Source organism: Cydia strobilella, chromosome Z (assembly GCF_947568885.1).
Source record: "Cydia strobilella chromosome Z, ilCydStro3.1, whole genome shotgun sequence".
Lineage (NCBI taxonomy): Eukaryota > Metazoa > Arthropoda > Insecta > Lepidoptera > Tortricidae > Cydia > Cydia strobilella.
Window position 1 is genome coordinate 43,695,147 of NC_086068.1, and position 17,847 is coordinate 43,712,993.

Consider the following 17,847-nt stretch of genomic DNA (forward strand, 5'->3'; position numbering starts at 1 on the left):
CGATCGCTTGGACAGGTAAGCAGTTTGTGGTAAATACCTAAGTATGTACTTACTATGATTTTTTTTAATTTTGTTTTGCTTGCATTTAGCGCACTAAATAGCCAAGAGGTTTAGCTTGAAAACGCGCGTTCAAAATGCGTTGTCATTAGAAAAAAATGTCACGGTATGTTTAAGTTTAGTTTATTTTTAATTAAAAATATAATTATACATTTATCATTTACTTAGTCATTCCGCAACGAAAAATTTGCTATCTGTAACTATCACAATTTTTTGTAAGATTTTTCTATTTGTCAGAATTACTAGATATGCATGTGGAAAGAGAAAGACAGCAATAATTTCCTCGCGCAAAGGAAGCAATCGGATCAGGGGGTGTTAAGTAAGTAGGGTGGAATCACCCTTCGCCTAGTTAGAGCGAGAAAGTCGTGTCGTTTCGTTCTGATTCGGGTACATTTTCTCACGGATATGCGCCCCTGGTACCTCAGTTTTCTGATCGAGCATCAATGTTTATCAGCTGCTGTCAGCACTATTGAAAGGTAAATTTACAAAATTATGAATTAGATGTTCTGTTTTCGTAAACATATATATAAATACATATAACCTAATTACAATGTAAATCAATATTGGCAAATGCCTAACATATTTTTATGATTTGGTAATTTCAAATTGAATAAGTAGGTAGTAGTAATAAGTACCCAGTAGGTAGGTAGCCTAATATTTTTTAATGTTTTATTTTTCCTCTAATTTACAATACGTAGGTACCTGATAATAAAACAAATATACGCCCCCTAATACCATATGCCCATAGGTAATGTAATCACATGAATGTTATCTAGTGAACGTGAGTCGACACCGCACCGCCCCGATAGCAGCAGGGCCAGCAGCCGCCGCCAGCGTCAGCGTCTCAACAGACAGTATCACTGTGCTCGCGCTTGCGCAATGACAATGAAACTATTCCTGCTCGCCGCTCTCTTGGCCCTAGTTATGGCAGAGGAGCACAAATTAAAATGTAAAACCGTCTCCGTGCGTGGCAAAATTCACAAGAAAGACGTTTTAGCCACCGGTATCGACCGGCCCTACCAGCTGTCTATGTACAAACATGAACACAAAATCTTCTTCAGCTTCAACGTTGGAAAAAATGAAGAAGACACATTTGAAATCGGCTACATAAAAAAGGGTAAGAAAAATGTGACGGCAATAAAAGGGGTTGTCAATGGGTTCGCGTCAGCCGTGGACGAGCAAAACCACCACGTCTACCTGGGCGGCAGCAAGGGCATTTACAAATATAACCTGAAAAATAACAACGAGAGACTTGAGAATATTGTCAGCGGTCATAATATTTGGTATATGTTCTTTTACAAACATCTTTACTTCATTGATTTTCCGTCTCAAAAACTGTACGTATACAAGAAAAACGCAACAGAAGTAGGCCAAGTGCATCAACATAAAATAAAAGACAAGATTTATCAATATGTTATTGACAAAGAAGGTGATCAGTTTATTACAACCGACAGCGGTCTCTACCGGATCAAAGAGGGCTCCAACGAACGCCACCTTTACTCCGGTTTCAAACTTTTCCGCGGAGCAGCGTTGGATAACACAGGACATGCCTACTTTTGTAGCAACCATTCCATTTATGCTACTAATAAAAATAACCATACTCTAGAGGAAATAGCCTACGTACGCAATGTATTTGGGATCACATTTGATAGTCAAGATAATATTGTTTATTCTGATCCCAAAAACATCGTCAAATTACTGCCTGGAAACTGTGACTAGATAGGTACCTAACCAGGAGTATCCTTGCTATGCTGGAAAAATATAAATCAATTAGTATGTTCTGTGTTTAGAGACAATAATTCAATATTAAATTTGTACCAATAAATTGCAATAAAGTAGTACTTAGTCTATTTACATCAACATGTGTACATTTACATTAACACCCTTCCTAAATAACTAGTTGACCTTTTCGTAGGTGGTAAAGCTAGTATCTCCGCCAAACTTGAGTCGTGGTATTGCGGGCGTTAGCGTTACAGGGGCGTCGGGAACCGGCAAGTAGGTAAGCTTCGCCAGCTAATCTAGAGCTACGCGCAGGTTACTTTTACATATTTACAAGGGATTCGCTAAAAATTTTGCGAACATGGGAGTCGCGCTACAAAAACGACGAACTATACATTTAACCAACAAACTCGACATCCTCCTTTTATCTAGAATTGGCTAATTGACTGATGGCTGCCGGACATCTATATTTGTGGCAATAATTAGGTCCGAGTGCCTTGAATTTATAATCTAACCAACCATCAAGCTGCCGACAGATCCCCCGCTTTCCCTACTAAGACATACTGTGTTACTGTGTTACGGCCTTTGCAGCTTATTTTCCAATGACTAATTAGTAATTACCAAGGTAATACCTAAAGATATATTCTACACAAGTGACTTCACCTCACTCCCACTGCCCCGTGCGGCCCCAGGGGGCGGAGATGACGTCATCGACTACGTGAGGGAGACACTGAACTGGCATTTGGCTTCGTACTTGATACCCACCGACCTACACGTGCTAGATATATTTTGGTCAAGCAATATTGAACTATGACGGTCGCAAATTTTATTTTTTCAGACTTAAATAGCTTCTCATGTGCTTCTTGATTGTCAGAAGATTTTAGTTAGTTCCTACTTAGTAACTGTTTTTTCTCAAACATGCAATGCAATGTCGTCCTTACGTGCGTTATAACAGGCTTCAAAGTATTACGTTTCGGGCGGAGCAACTCGAGAGAACTGTAAAGGAATTTCATACAAAATTGAAGGTTTAGGCCGGGAAGTATTTTTTTTATGTAAACATGGAGTCTGTGTTCATGAACAGGCTAAACAGCTGAATTATATATTTTTTCTTTATTTTTCATCTTTGTAGAGCTGAACCTCTAAACCGTGCGTCGTAACGCAAAAATAATAAAATTTTCGTTCCCCTTTAATACCCCACGCACTGAATTAGGACATGAAACAATCATCATCATCATCATATTTGTATTATTATTTCATTGCATATTTGAGAAAAGCACTATACATACCTCGGCGTGAGAAGGGGTTGCCGGCCTCGTAACTATTCGGTCTCACTACGTTCGGCCGGCAACCCCTGACTTCGCAGCCTCTGTACTCTGTAGTAATAATATACTATTTAATACTTTGATTTCAATCTAACATAAAGATGTATTAGCTTTAGCAAATGACGAATTGATAATTTGAATTCAATGAAGAAGTTACATACAGTATAGTAAAAATAAAAACGTCACGGTAGAAATATATTATGTATGTAATCGGAGTTTTTGACAAACCCTTTTTTGAGCCTAAAGGATGTTTGTTAATATATCATATGAAGGTATATAGAATAAATACATAAAATTCTTAAGTTTGATATGACTACCACATCCGTTACGTTACGACGAACAGACAATGTACGCAAATAAGCAGGTGAAGAACGAGAGCAGGACGCTGTAGGCGGGCGCTTCAGCGCCGTTGCCGCAGACCATCCTCCTGGAGGCTACCGACAAGTTCTTGTTCTGGAGGAGGCTGTGCACCGACTCCACCTCCCAGCGAGTCATGCTGAGCGGGTCGCGCGTGAACAGCACAGAGTACAGCTCGGCCGACTGCCCGTTCGTGCCCTCTTGACAAAAGTTTAAGACCAAGTGGTCGTTTACTGCCTTCAGTACTTGGACAGTACCCGTGAACTGACGGTATGTGCTGCGCTGGCTCAATGAACCTGCAAATAAATACGTTCATTTGATATGTGCTTATGAATTTGAATTCGATAAGTAACTCAAATTTCCACACAAAGATAGCAAGCAAACTTTGATAATAGATATAATATAATACACGTGTTTTTATTGAATTCCGTTAACTTCGGCGTATAATAAAGTACATTTTCTCAATAATGGACGGCAAAGTCGACGTTGCCGGCTAAAAAGTAGGTCGCGAAGTGCGTTGTTTATGGTCAGAAAAAAAAATAAAAAGTTAAAAACATTGCAGTCTCGATTTCGGGACTGCAATGATGCATACAAATTCCTTTATTTGTCGTTCCAAACTTTTTAAAAGTTGAATCGGCCCTAAGTGGCCATATCAAATGCAGGCATAGGTCCATTAAACAGCCAAACAGATGATCAGTACTTATTATTATAATGTTGGTACCGCGACTATTTAGGTATCTCAAATAGGTTGGCGTATTTTCAGCAGAAAAATACACTTCTATTTTAAATTAAAAAAAAAAAAAGGCGGCAAAGCAAATCTTATTTTTTTTTCTGTGAAAATATATACATAAGAACGTTGCTTCTGTTATATATTTTTATTATATTTGTATTTATTGCGCCATTTTTGAGAAAAGCACTATATATGACTCGGCTGGAAGGCTACTTGCTGGCTTCGCATTCAATTAAACGGACTCCCAAGGTCGTCCGTTTAAAACGAATCCTCAGCCAGCAAGTAGCTACTTCCGAGCCTCGACAATAATGTACTATTAAAGAGACTAAATATCATAATTAACTTTCGTAAATTAGGGTTATTTTTTCATACAAAATTTAACTGAACCTAACGTTTAAAAACTAAGTGTGACACATAATTGTCATTTCGAACATCGATAGTCTACTTGTGTTTAGTAGCAATTGTATGCTCGTACTAAAAAACTCATTATCATTAATTTGTAAACAGGTCCTAAGGCCTCTCGCCTCACGCTCGTAATGGCCTTATCAGATAGAAGTGAATTATTATTTATCTTCAAAATTAAAGGTAATTAGAATATCGGTGTCTTTGAGAAATTAACTTAATTTAAGGTCAGGAATGCACGCTTGAAATTAACGGAGTAAAAACCACGGTATACCTATAATGTATAGGTACAAGCATCAACATATAAACATTTGCTTTGTTCTTGCGCTTACAGACAATGACCTAATTACTGATAAACAAAACATCGCAAAGCTATTTACTGATCAATTCACAAAAAACGGCATGATCGAATAAGTGAGGTTGATATGACAGACCGTAATAGTAGATTATACACCGAGGGGATAAAGCACTGTTTTATGTCACGGGCGCGATATTGAATCCTGAGTAAATGAGGGACTCCAGATTTAACTCCCGAGCGCAGCGAGGGGGTTACGAGTTAATTCCTGAGCGAAGCGAGGGATTAAAACGGACTCGTGAGTGCAGCTAGGGATTCAAGCTCGCCTAAGACGAAAACAGCTTTATCCCAAAGGAGAATACTCTAGTTTTCTCACCTTTAGCGAGACAATAAAATGCAAGGCTACTTACTAGAAACAACGTTTTATTAAAACAACATTTTAAAAAAACGTACAAATGAAAATCTTTCAACTTCAACCTCCTGCTAATACTGCCGCGTTTTGCAACACTTCGCGGCTTTTGTTCTATTTTCTTTGTTTGCGTATGGCTTGTAGTGGGCAGTTCGATTTTCAAATAAGTTCTAATTTCGCCGAGTTGTACTAAATCTCATAATATGGTACTGAATCTCATTATAACCCGCAAGTTAATAATGAGGTTTGAATTCGTATGAAAAATTGTTCCATAGAGACCTACATCAATAATGAGTCACTTTAGGTGAGGTTCGCATGATATATAATTGGGCAATGTCGAGCATGTGGTGCGAAAACAATCTAATGACTGACCTTGCGCTAGCTCTAGGAATATAATCTACACTTGCTTGCAGTTTGCAGTACATTTGTTAGGTAGGTAGGTAACTTCTAAATATTTTCGATAAACTATTGATGTTTTTGATTATATCGCCTAAGCGTAAATGCCTAATAAACTTACATTTATTAATGGATATTTTAATAAAGATTCGGTCGATAACAAGACACAGATATAAATTGCACTGCCGTGTGATTATAATATAATAGGGTAAGTAAGTAGTGTAGTGAGTAAAGAGTAAAGCTAGCTATTTCACTGCGCCACCTTAATTATTCAGTATCATCGATCAGTGTGAGGAAAATACATGCCGAGTTTCCCTTATTTGTACGAGTATATTGCAATTGCACTCTTTTGTCGAGCATATTGAAAATTTGTTATTTACGAAAACAAAAATAGGAAATTCGCACGTGTATCGTACAACGTTTTACAGTACATATGGCCCTTTAAATTGTCGACGTAGTTACGTAATGTGTTTATTATAGCACAGGGGGCCGTAATGGAGCACCAGATGTACTGTAAAGTAATTAAAATAACAATATTCATTACGGATTGGAAGCTCGTGTTCCGAATCAGGGATAAAGCTAACAGCTTTTTTATATGCGCAGAATATTAGAAATATTATATCTTTATTTTCAGGCGACTAGTGATCCATAGATAAAAACCTACCTAAAAACTAGCACACGTATTATAAAAAACATTGTACTTAAAACTAAAAAACACATTATGGCTGCGATGTAATAAGCTTCAGTTAATTTCAGAGCACAGCAATTGAGTATAAAGACAACAATAGTAACCATTTTGGCCCCCGAAGGCCTGCCAGTAGCCAGCGGAATTGTTGTTGAAGTAGAGCGCGTACTCCACGGTCTGCCCCTCCTCGTCCCACACGAGCCGCAGGTGCCGGTACATCTGGCGGAACTGCGCGTTCAGCGCCTCCACGTGATGCAGCTGCCTATGTGAATGGATCTGCAATCAAATTTCCTAGGTACGTTAGAATCGCATTTTTAGAAATAGCAGTAGTACTTTATTATTTTTATTAACGAAGGTCTGTAAACGGTCACGGTTTGCCACGGCAATTAATCCATTTATTTTGATCACCAGTACTTCAGTCTGTGCAATGTGATATTTTGGGCGCGTGTTACATCTTTTCATATGGTAATCTTAGTAAGTGTGTATGTTGGCACGCAATCCTTAATTTTGCGTAATCCGACTCTTTAAAGTTTTAGTTTTTGTGAAAACTTGTTTAACGGCTTATATCGTATTTTTACAGCGTTCGTAGTCAAAGTCAACAGAAGACTTTTTTTAGTTCTTTAAACGTGTCACACACTGAAACACTATGATTATATGATTAAGTACCTACGTCAACCACTGCTAAGTGATATAGTCAGTAATGACAATGACGGCTTAAGATGATCGATCACCAGCCGTCGCGCACAACAAGCGGCATCATGTAAGACTAATCGGCTGCAGCATGAAGGTGACAGTGGCCCGGAAGTAAACTAAATATTGGCTCGATAGCTCCCGCAATTAAAAAACAAGAGTGACTGTTATAGTTATTTGCCACTACATAGTAATTGGCCACTCCTAACAAATCAGAAGGAAACAAGCCAACAGAAGTCTTATTGTTAAGAGTGGCCAATTACTGTTTAGTGGCCAATAACTATAGCAGTCATAAGCTTACCTATTATTAATTAATACACATTCTAAATACCTACTATTTAAATAAGTATTTCTGTTTAAATGAAAATTTAGCTGTTCAAATGAAAATTTCGGCAATTAATCACATTATGGCTATTTGAACTCGTACTCGGCTGCTAGGTACGAGTACTTAAATAAATTATAATAAGTACTTAATGTTTTCCGTGACTTCATTTGAAATAATTGCTTCTAAATGACTAGTGTAATTAATTAACAAGGGGCTCAGAAAATCGACTTAGTTAGGTATTTATGCGCACACCCGAGAAATGAGCTTACATCCTAATTAGTAAACCGAGCGATCCGTATTGTATATAAATACTTAATTTCAAAGTGCATTTCCTCGTTTCTTCCTTCCTTTTGTTTCCTCAAAGCACTTATTGTGCAATCAATGTAGTTAAGCGCATGAGTGCTAACGGCGCGGGATCAGGGCGATAAAGTAGGTTAGTTAGTTAACCTTACCCTCCTCAATGCCATCCATCCGTGACTACTGTGACTCAGACGACTCGCGTCTCGCCTCACCTCGCGTAGGAGTAAAGGTGACCTCACCTTACATTCGGTCTATGTTCTAAATTTTTTTTTTCAATATTCTTAATAAGAGACCATATGTACCAAATTAATCTTACACACCAATTACAGAACATACAATTGCATTACCTATATTATTATAAACCTACTTACGTAATATAGGTATAAATGAGTTCTTCTGCTCGTCGACTTTAATGTTTGAATTATGACTTCGTATACCAAGCTATAATTGCATACTTTTCACTATGGGCTCTAGACTGAACTATAATTACTTCATTACGCAACGCTTCACTGAACTATAATGAATTTGACCAATCACGTCCCTCCGCGGTCAAGAGGACAAAACCTAAAGATAGAACAAAAGAGAAGCTCGTTGATGTCTTTTGTTCTATCCTTTTATCTACTGAGCTACTTAGCTAATTTGTTTAGGTGTATAGTAGAAAAAGCATTATTTTAGTCGACTCATAGAAACAGTATTGTATACAATAGTAATATAATCAAGCTTTTCAATCTCGTACCTTAGGGGTCATCCATTAATTAAATCACACGTTTAGAGGGGAGGAGGGGGTCAAGAAAACACACAAACTTTGTGACGTCACATTAACTTATTTAAATTATTTTATTCGCTGTACAGTTAAATAACAAGTTTTAGGAACGATAATCGTTTTTAATCGTTTAATTTTCTTTCCTAATCTGTTTTGGATTATAATAGTTATTTGTTATACAAGGGTGCAAAGTTGTATTTTACCCGCGAGTGTTTCAACACGAGAAGTAAAATACATGTGCACCTGTGTGTAACACAAAACTTTTCCCCTCACTATAGCGAGGAAAGTGCAACATCCACAGGAGTTATAGATCATCTTCATCACTGGAATCACTCAATTTTTACGATAATACGATATTGTAAAAGAAAACTGGAAATATTGTATTTTACGTGAGTCGGAGTCGTTTGTTGACATTTGACAATGTTGACATTTCTGACGATGCGTTTTGAAATTGCATCGATTCAACTTGTGTGTTCAACATCATTATAAAAAAACAAATGTTTCTTATGGAATTTTAAGTTTATGACTTAAAATCATTAAATAAAGCTGAATTTGGTATTTTTTATTAAATTCTCAAACTACTTATTTAATAATAATTAATATCGATGGAACCATTATTATGAGCGTTTTACGTTTTGTTATCTGTCAAAAGCTACTTGCGGCATCCAAGGTCAAATTACTTTCTCCACTAGTGGATAAAATGCGTTTTTACCCGCTTGTTTTAAAGGATAAAATACGGCTTTCCGAGCTAGTGAGGGGAAAAATTACATATTTCTTTTGTCAAAAATATTTTGATAAAATATGAATAATAGGTACTTAATTCGATTTGCCAATTTCATTAAAAAGGGAGGAGGGGTTTGCCAAATGTGACCAAATGTGACAAGGAGACGGGCAGGGGGGAGGGGTAAAAAAACCTCGAAATTCGTGTGACGTAATTAATGGATGAACCTTTACTTAAGCCACTCAGCAAGCTTCGTGGCCTAAACACGGTACTCGACTGAAACGCTCTCCATTCCATTATATCACGATTGTATAAAATACTAAGTAGAGGGGCGGAAAGAGGGATGTAATTGTAGAATCATTATTTAGTTTATCCGAGAATCTACAAGGTAGGTATGTACCTATAGAGGTAAATAAACATATCCTTTCAAGTGATCTTAATCGATTATTAATATATGATAATTTATAATTTTTATAATAAAAAGATAATCGGCTGCGGGAATCGAGAAGAAAACCAATTGATTTTCCACTTCTCCTGTTTGGAAAGTTTATTTTTCATATGCAGATAGAGGTTGAAACGCTTTAGCTACCTAAACATTATCCGACTTCCAAACAACTTATTTACATGTAAAAATACTTATAAATCGTAATGTAATCTGTAATCTGTAACCGCAGCGGAGAAATGTGAGGGAAGCCCTGTGGTCTGGAGCAAATAAATGCGCATCGGATCGGAAGCAGGGAGTTGATTAGCCATATCAGCCGGATGACGCACCCGCGGAGCCCCGGAGCAGGGATGGCACGTACTCGTATCACGTATCGGCTTGCGGCTGCGGCGCGGCGCGGCGCGATCTCTTCGCGCGGTAATTAATAACAAAGACCTATATGTAACTCCGTATAAGATGAATACAGTCTAAGGAAAAAACGTGCCTCAGAAATCAAGAAAATTTGATTCTCGCACAGATGGCGCTACCACCAATACCAACCTTTGGCCTATTCTCGGCTAGAAGCCGTTGACGATTTCGTTTCATATTTAACAATTTTAACACATAGTTATCAGTCAAAGAACATGGGTCAAAATTATATAAAAATAATGAATACAAATAGAAAAATAATTTATCCATATATATATTATTTTTTTATTTACAGTTTTAACCTTGTGTCGATAGATGGCAGTAAATTTACTGTGACTACAAAATTTACTATGACAGTACCCCTTTATGCTATATATTCTCTTTGTTAATAAGGAGTTATGTTTGTCGCGAATGTTAAGTACTATTATTTCACAATACGATCGATTAGTGCACGGAAATGCTGGCTGAAAGGCCAGTTGTTTAATACGTGAATTTAGAAAGTGTATGTTTGTTTTTGATATTATACGAACTGTCAGTATAATCCAAGTTCGTGTACCCGGTGACAATGGTATTTGTCGGTCTTTATTTTTAATTAAGTAACTATAAAAAAACCGCTACCAGAACTATATTAATTACTCATACTAGTTTACCCATTTAGTAACCGTTTATTACCGTATTTAGGTAAGTTAAATTACCTTTGAACTGTGTACCTAAAAGCTCTCCACTTCTCCGACACCTCAACTTATCAAATTATTTTGAATCATATCATCATACATTTTTTAACAAATAAGCATTCTAAAGAAGAATTTTATCGTAATAATCGTAGGTACATTACATACGTATGTGTGCCATAATAAATAAAGTAAAGTAAGTATACATAGGAAACACCCATGGCTCAGGAACAAATATATAAATGCGTTTTCCGGGGCTCGAACCGAACCGTCACCGAATAGGTCAGACTGGTCAATTAATTTAATTAAAGCTGTACAGGGCTTTTAAACGCAAATGTATACAGAAAAGAACTAACCTACACCCAGCTGCAAAATTGCATGGCCACTTTATGAATGAATTTAATACTCAATCCTCAATATCTTTATTGCAAATAAGGAAGAATCCATGCAGTAGTGGATACACAGTATCAAATCAATTACAATTGAAGCGCATTTAAACAGAACAAAAAGTATTCTTAAAACATGTCAAAAATACATATAATAAAATAAATAAGACATAATTAAGATTGATGAGGTCATTTCGATTAGAATAGTAATGAATAATTATACAGATTATTACAACACATCAGCAAAATGTACAAATAATAATAATAACAGTCTAAAACAATAAATAATAAATTAAAATTAGTTTAATTATCTTTTTAAATTAATCATTTTTTTATATACATGTAATTTAATTTTTAATTTAATTCATTTTAATTTTGACAAATTGTGTAGTTATCAAAATGTGTCAATTTCACTAATAATGTGTCCATGCAATTTTGCACATCGCCTTATTTTCATGTTTTTTGAAGCAATCGTGGCAAGACTTTTACTGTAACTGTACGAGTACACTCTACCTACCCTCGGTATTGTAACTACGGGACACTTGTTCACAACGTAAACACCCTGTCGCGATAAATGCATGTACACTTCCACCACGTACCACTTGCCTAATATTTCACTTATGTTTAAATCATCATAGAAGTTTTCGTTATGACAAGTAACAACCAATTCATTAGTTTCATTACCTAATATAAACACGACATTAAATAATAATAAAGCTAACTGTAGAGCAACATTAACATTCATTTTTGTTTCCACTATCACTTTTATAATTCACTCGGTTATTACTAGTTGTGCAATCAGTTGACTCTTTTATAACACAAGTTTTAGCGTACGCGAAGTCGATCTGGTTGAACTCCGTCGATCGCAGCTCAACTGATAGACAGTCGAAGCGCGCGCGCCTGCCTCTCTCAATTTGATGTTATCATTTGACCCTACGCCTACGACGCTTTAATACACGTAGAAGTACCCTGTGCCTTTTTAATTCACCGCGTAAAATTACTATGACTGGTCTCACCTGACTTTACCATTACTATGACTGTATCAGTAGATTAATATTTACCTACAAGTGGCTTCTGCGCTCAATTCACACCGGCTTGCCCATTTTAAGATAGTTTGGCACGTTCCAAACAAATGAACAGACAGACAGGAAACTATGAGGGTTCTGAAACCTCCTACGGAACCCTTGAAAATGCGTCTTTGAACTACAATGACGCATCGCTTGACTATGAACCATGACTCAAAATATACCTATACTCATTTACAATACATATAAGTATGTAGGTATGGTTATATTATTTTAAAATCGTCAGTGTTAAGTATATAGTTTTTTATTTTAATTTATTAAATCTGTCAACATCTCCAGCATTCCCTGATGATGCCTCGTGGAGAAACGAAACACGTGTCGAGTTTTGAATTTTTGTGGTGGTTTGTTACATTTAGTAATTGCGTGTTTCTTTTCGTGGTGGGAGATGACAACATTAATTGCAAGCATGAGTTAGCACTAACCGCCTAGCACGTTATTATCGAATAATGGTAATATAATTCATTGCTTATTTTTGTATTTATGCCATACTATTAAAGAAAGAATTTAATTAAGTATCTTTTTTTAATCACGAGGATTAAGTAGGTAAGATTTTCATCCTAAAAAGAATGCGGATCTGATTTAAATATGTGTTCATTATTCTTAATAATGATTTACCGAACATGAAATTTTATCAATTAATCAGATTTTGTGAAATGGTTCGGGATATATTTCTGAAGTCTACATTGCAAAGCAATAAAGCGGCTCGCATGATCAAGATGTGAATGAATTCTAATTCTCATTGTTACCCTGTTATATTTCGCCGCATGTCCACTTGTGGATGTTGCCAATTGCGATTTACAGTTCGTTCTGTTTCATAATTCGTAGTCACTGGAACTTATCTGACCTGAATAAAATCAGACGTGCTACATTTAAAGTGCTAACATTTTTAGTAGGTCCTCAGTAAAAAAATATAAATTAATAAGAAAACAATTGCGATAGGTATTTTTAACTTTCTTAGTACCTTGGTGTAATTAAAAATGGTTTGAGGAAATCTAGATGTATTTTTGTTAAGTTTATATTCTAACATTTTTATTTTATTTTATTCTCCCTATAGTGCGGTAATGAACATTTCTTAGGAATATTCCACGTCCGTGACTACTGTACTACTGTACTGTACTGTACGTGGGTACTTTAGCTAAATGGGAAACACGTGGCGTCGATTCTACTTGGTATAAGTACCTATACATCACTTATATATCACTTGTTGACCGAGCGTTACCGAGTTTTGTTTTGACTCGGGCAATCTGTGGGGCTACCGCGAAAACCGAAATTCGCAAATTGCGGGGATCTTTCTCTTTTACTCCAATAAAGGCGTAATTAGAGTGACAGAGAAAAATGCCCGCAATTTGCGAATTTCGATTTTCGCGGATAACCGCGCCCACTATAAAGCCCAGTTTTCGAGTATGTGCGGATGTTCTCCTCTACAGTTCGCAATTCTCAACCGATTCTCGTGAAATTTTGTGATCAGATTCTATGATAAAAAAAAATTTTTGTCGATCCGGTTTTTGGAATTTTTAATAAATGACGGAGTCGTCAGAATAGCTCGCGCCTAAACAAATAGTCGTATCGATATCATGACAGTAATTTATTTGACAGTACATATGGTGCTACTTTCTCGCACTAGTGCGTCAAACAGCACTTTTCGTGCATATGTCGAAAGTTTAAAGGGCCATATGTACTGTAAAACGTTGTACGATACACGTGCGAATAGGTAATTCGCAACTCGTGTCGATTTAAAACACTCCCTGCGGTCGTGTTGTAATTCATCGCCACTCGTTTCGAATTTCCTCTTTTCCGCACTTGTATCGTAAATAACTATTTTAGATATGTTTCCTTAAATTTTAAATGGCCAAAAATGCAGAAAAATTGTATTGCTGGTTTAGGCCGTATTTAGATTTTTACTCGAGATGTTTTCGTCAGCTCAGCGGGGCTAAGATGGACGGCTGTCTATCATTTGTCACCATACCTGTCACGCTCTAACAAGTACGTAAGTGCGAAAGTGTCGCATGATATGACAAGTGACAAAAACGCGACCATGATACCGGTGCAGCTGTGCTATCATGGCGCAGTTTGTAAACAGTCGCGCCTAGTCGCTTTGAAGTACGGAGGGTCCCTGGTTCGATTCCCAGTAATTGTATGCTGGGACATAACTTTTTGTAATGTTTTTTACACTAATTTTGTATTGTTAATTGATCAAGCTGCCACAAAGCGCGGGCTAAGCGTATTACTTTCATTTTTACAAGCGTTTGTTTAACTTGCTCTAAAAAATATGTTTTTTTTTTGTCATATTAATGTGTAGAGTAATTTAGAATTATTCTAAACGGCGGAGCCATACATTTATTCAGTTTTAAGCTATGCTCGCGAGGTCTACGTAATAAATACGTCTAATAGTAGACTTGATTTACCAGTACACCACATTAGGGAATATTACTGCAATGTTCTGCCACCAGAGTGCAGGACTAGCCTTTTTAGTAAACCATAGAGCAGCGGTTCCTAACCCGGGGGTAATTATTGGGGGTAAAATGCCAGTTTACCCCCAGGTAAAACTGGCATTTTACGGGGTTCAAAATCAAAGATAACAATGACCTATCTATAAGAAAGAATATTAATGATTATGGAGGAGGGGTAAAATTGAGTTCCCTAGTTAGTCAAAGGGGTGACATTACTGAAAAGGTACTAAAGGAAAACCACTGCCATAGAGTAACTTATACATACTGTACCTTTAACAGGTTTTTGACAAGTTTTCAGAGATAATAAAATATGACATTGATGCACCAAGGCGGTTTGTTTACAGAGGACCTACCGGGAACCGCGAATCCGAAATTTCGCTGCCTCTTTATCTCTCGAATACGCAAGAGTGACACAGATGTTAGATAAAGAAGTTTCACGATAGTTTCAGATTATGGTAGTGGCGCCCTGGCGCCCCCTATTATAATTTTGTGATTGAACCTTTAAGGATGACTCACGTTAGACCGGGCCGTGTCCAGGCCGGAGCTTCCGGCGCTTATTTTTCTATGACATGACAGATGATCACGTGATGCTTTCCATAGAAAACGAAGCTAAGGAAGCTCCGGCCCGGACACGGCCCGATCTAACGTGAGTCATCCTTTATTCGCATACAGGAGTAACTAAGAAAGAAAAAAATCTAGACATCATAATTTTTAGGGTACCTCAAAAGGAAAAAAACGCAACCCCTTTATTCCTATAAGTGATCCTTCACTCGTGCGTCTGCCTGTCTGTATGTCCGTCTGTCACAGGCGTCACAGCCTGTTTTCTCCGAAACTACTGGACCATTTAAGTTGAAATTTGGTATACATATGTAAGTTTGTGATCCGAAGACGGACATGTAACGTAAACAAATGAATTTTAAACATGGGGGCCCCTTTTGGGGGGTAAATGAGAAAATTAAAAAATAAAGTTTTCCAAACTATAATGTGTTACATATATATAGGCTCTGAAACGGAAAAAAACCTGTAGATAAACTAGTCTTTTTGTAAGTTTTATATTCATTAACAGTCTGATTAAAATTAAATAAAGTTATTACCTTGTGTGCTGTTAATAAAATATGTCGCCTTTAAAATATGATAACAAGTACAAATGATGACTTACCCTGTCTTTAGGCTCCGAAATGTGTATGACAATACAAGTCCTCCCGTAGTCCACCCGGGTGTCCCCGGCCAGGTGCTGGACTAGCTCTACGCCGTACCACATTCCCATCAGACGCTCCACCCAGATGCCGGTCTGTGGCGCTCTATTTATGCAATAATCTCTATTGTTCCTTACAAATGGAAACTCATAGGAACTGAATCCTTGCTGTCCATAGCTCTGTCCGTAGCCTTGACCGTAGTTTTGCCCGTAGTTTTGTCCGTAACTTGGCCCATAGTTTTGACCGTAGCTTTGACCGTAATTATCATAGCCTGGTGCATACCGCGGGGTGCTGTACCCGGGGTACAAATGATTGTTCGGCCCTTGGAGTACACCGTTGTAACCGGAAGAGGAGGAGTCTAGGTAAGAATTAGGGTACCTGGTACCACCCGGCACCCCCGCTATGTCATCTCCCAAATTTAAATTTCTCTGTCCATATTCGTCGTATAAATTGGAGGCGGTCGAATAAGTTGAATAACTACTGTCGTCTCGTTGGTAGCTTGCGCATTTGGCTGCGCTAAATAATGCACTAATTATTAATATGGAAAGCATTTTTTTCTCTCAAAATAATTCGAAAATTTTCGGCGCGGGGACCACGTTGCGTGATACTTACTAGTGGTCAATATAATGTGTGACTGTTCGAGACCGCTCTCCGACTAGCATGTAAATGAACTAAGCTTGATGATAGTCGTGGGTGGAGTGATAACGAACCCGGGAACTCGCGGTAAATGCACGGATATGAGTCTTCTTAAAATCTAAATTAAGGCTGGTATCGAATGATGGAACCCGCCTACTTTGGTAAATGTGAGCGTGTAACACGTTGCGCTCATCAAAGACCCACCAACCTATAAGTGACATTTAAATGGCAAATCTAGATCGCCTTGTAAATTATAATATAATGGTAATTAAATTCAAGTAAATTGCTCCTCTTCATCATAGCATTTTTCCGGTTGCATCTTAAAGAAACCCGGGGTCAGTTAGGCGACCTAAAAAAATGGTGTAAAGCTTTTACTGTACCTTTATATATATTTTATCTCTGACACCTAGAGACTTTTACATCTCTAAACAATTTTAGTAGTAATTGTCTGTTGTTTGTATATTTTGAATTAATTTTTTTTGTGTAATTCGACATTTAGACTGCATCAAAGTATCTAATATTTCATTGATTCCAATTAATAATTAATTATTAAGTAATTTTTGGTTAATTTTATTGCTTGTAAAAATTTACATGTAAAAGTGCCCCTGTGGCCTATTTGCTGAATAAATGTTTGACGTTTTAGATGCTGCCATCTCAATTTTTAACCCAGAGGGAACCCAGGAGGGTATACCCAGCTTCCTTACGATTCAATTCAAATACTAGCTTTTTAGATTCCATTCCGTTAAGGCTATACAAATTGTACGAAAAGCAAAATGACAACAAAAAATTCTCTACTTTCTCTTAATTAGAGATTGAAATACCTTGTGATTACATTAAGTAAAAAATGTTCAAGGCCTAGTCTAGTTCCCTACGAGTCTCTGGTTATGACAGTCGGTTTTGTAAAAACTAGGTAGTATCTGCGCCTTATTTTGGATTATGTTTGCTAGCGGACCCCAGGGTCCCTTAGTAAGTTGTGGCGAAAAATTTGTGACAAATAGGAGGAAAGATGATGACTGCGCCTAGCTACGGGAAACAACATCTTGGAATCAGGCTAGAGGTTACGCCGGGCCACCGGTTGAGCAGGATGTAGGTGGTAATTTTGCTTACTAAGGCCTCTCCGTAATTACTAAGACTGTTAAATGGTATAATTGAATATGATTAGTTGGTTAGCTATGATCCTCAGTAGTCCCAGTGACCCCGTGTCCGGTGTGGCAGAGTCAGGGGTCACGTGTTCATCTTCATAAACACACTTGTTAACGTTTATTAGACACCGGGTTTTAATGTTTACCTCTGAACTGTGCAAGTGTTATATGAGTCACAAGAAGAATGCTACAAATGTACTTAAACATATCTGTTTTTTAGGGTACCTCCCATTCAATATGTTTTTTCGCTTTAACTAATA

The 17,847-nt window shown here is 37.2% G+C and overlaps 3 protein-coding genes across 3 annotated transcripts in view; 1 reads left to right on the plus strand and 2 right to left on the minus strand.

Moving 5' to 3' along the window:
• LOC134754951 (uncharacterized) overlaps positions 1-17,847 on the minus strand; it is a 533,971-nt gene that overhangs the window by 322,675 nt on the left and 193,449 nt on the right. The window lies entirely within an intron of this gene.
• On the plus strand, positions 909-1,861 carry LOC134754913 (ommochrome-binding protein-like). The gene has a single exon (XM_063691387.1). It carries the CDS (start codon positions 937-939, stop codon positions 1,774-1,776), a length of 840 nt encoding a protein of 279 aa, XP_063547457.1. The 5' UTR covers positions 909-936; the 3' UTR covers positions 1,777-1,861.
• On the minus strand, positions 3,287-16,505 carry LOC134753847 (uncharacterized). The gene is made up of 3 exons (XM_063689790.1): positions 15,773-16,505; positions 6,480-6,648; positions 3,287-3,751 (listed from the first exon to the last, which is right to left on the minus strand). Exons 1-3 carry the CDS (start codon positions 16,358-16,360, stop codon positions 3,429-3,431), a joined length of 1,080 nt encoding a protein of 359 aa, XP_063545860.1. The 5' UTR covers positions 16,361-16,505; the 3' UTR covers positions 3,287-3,428.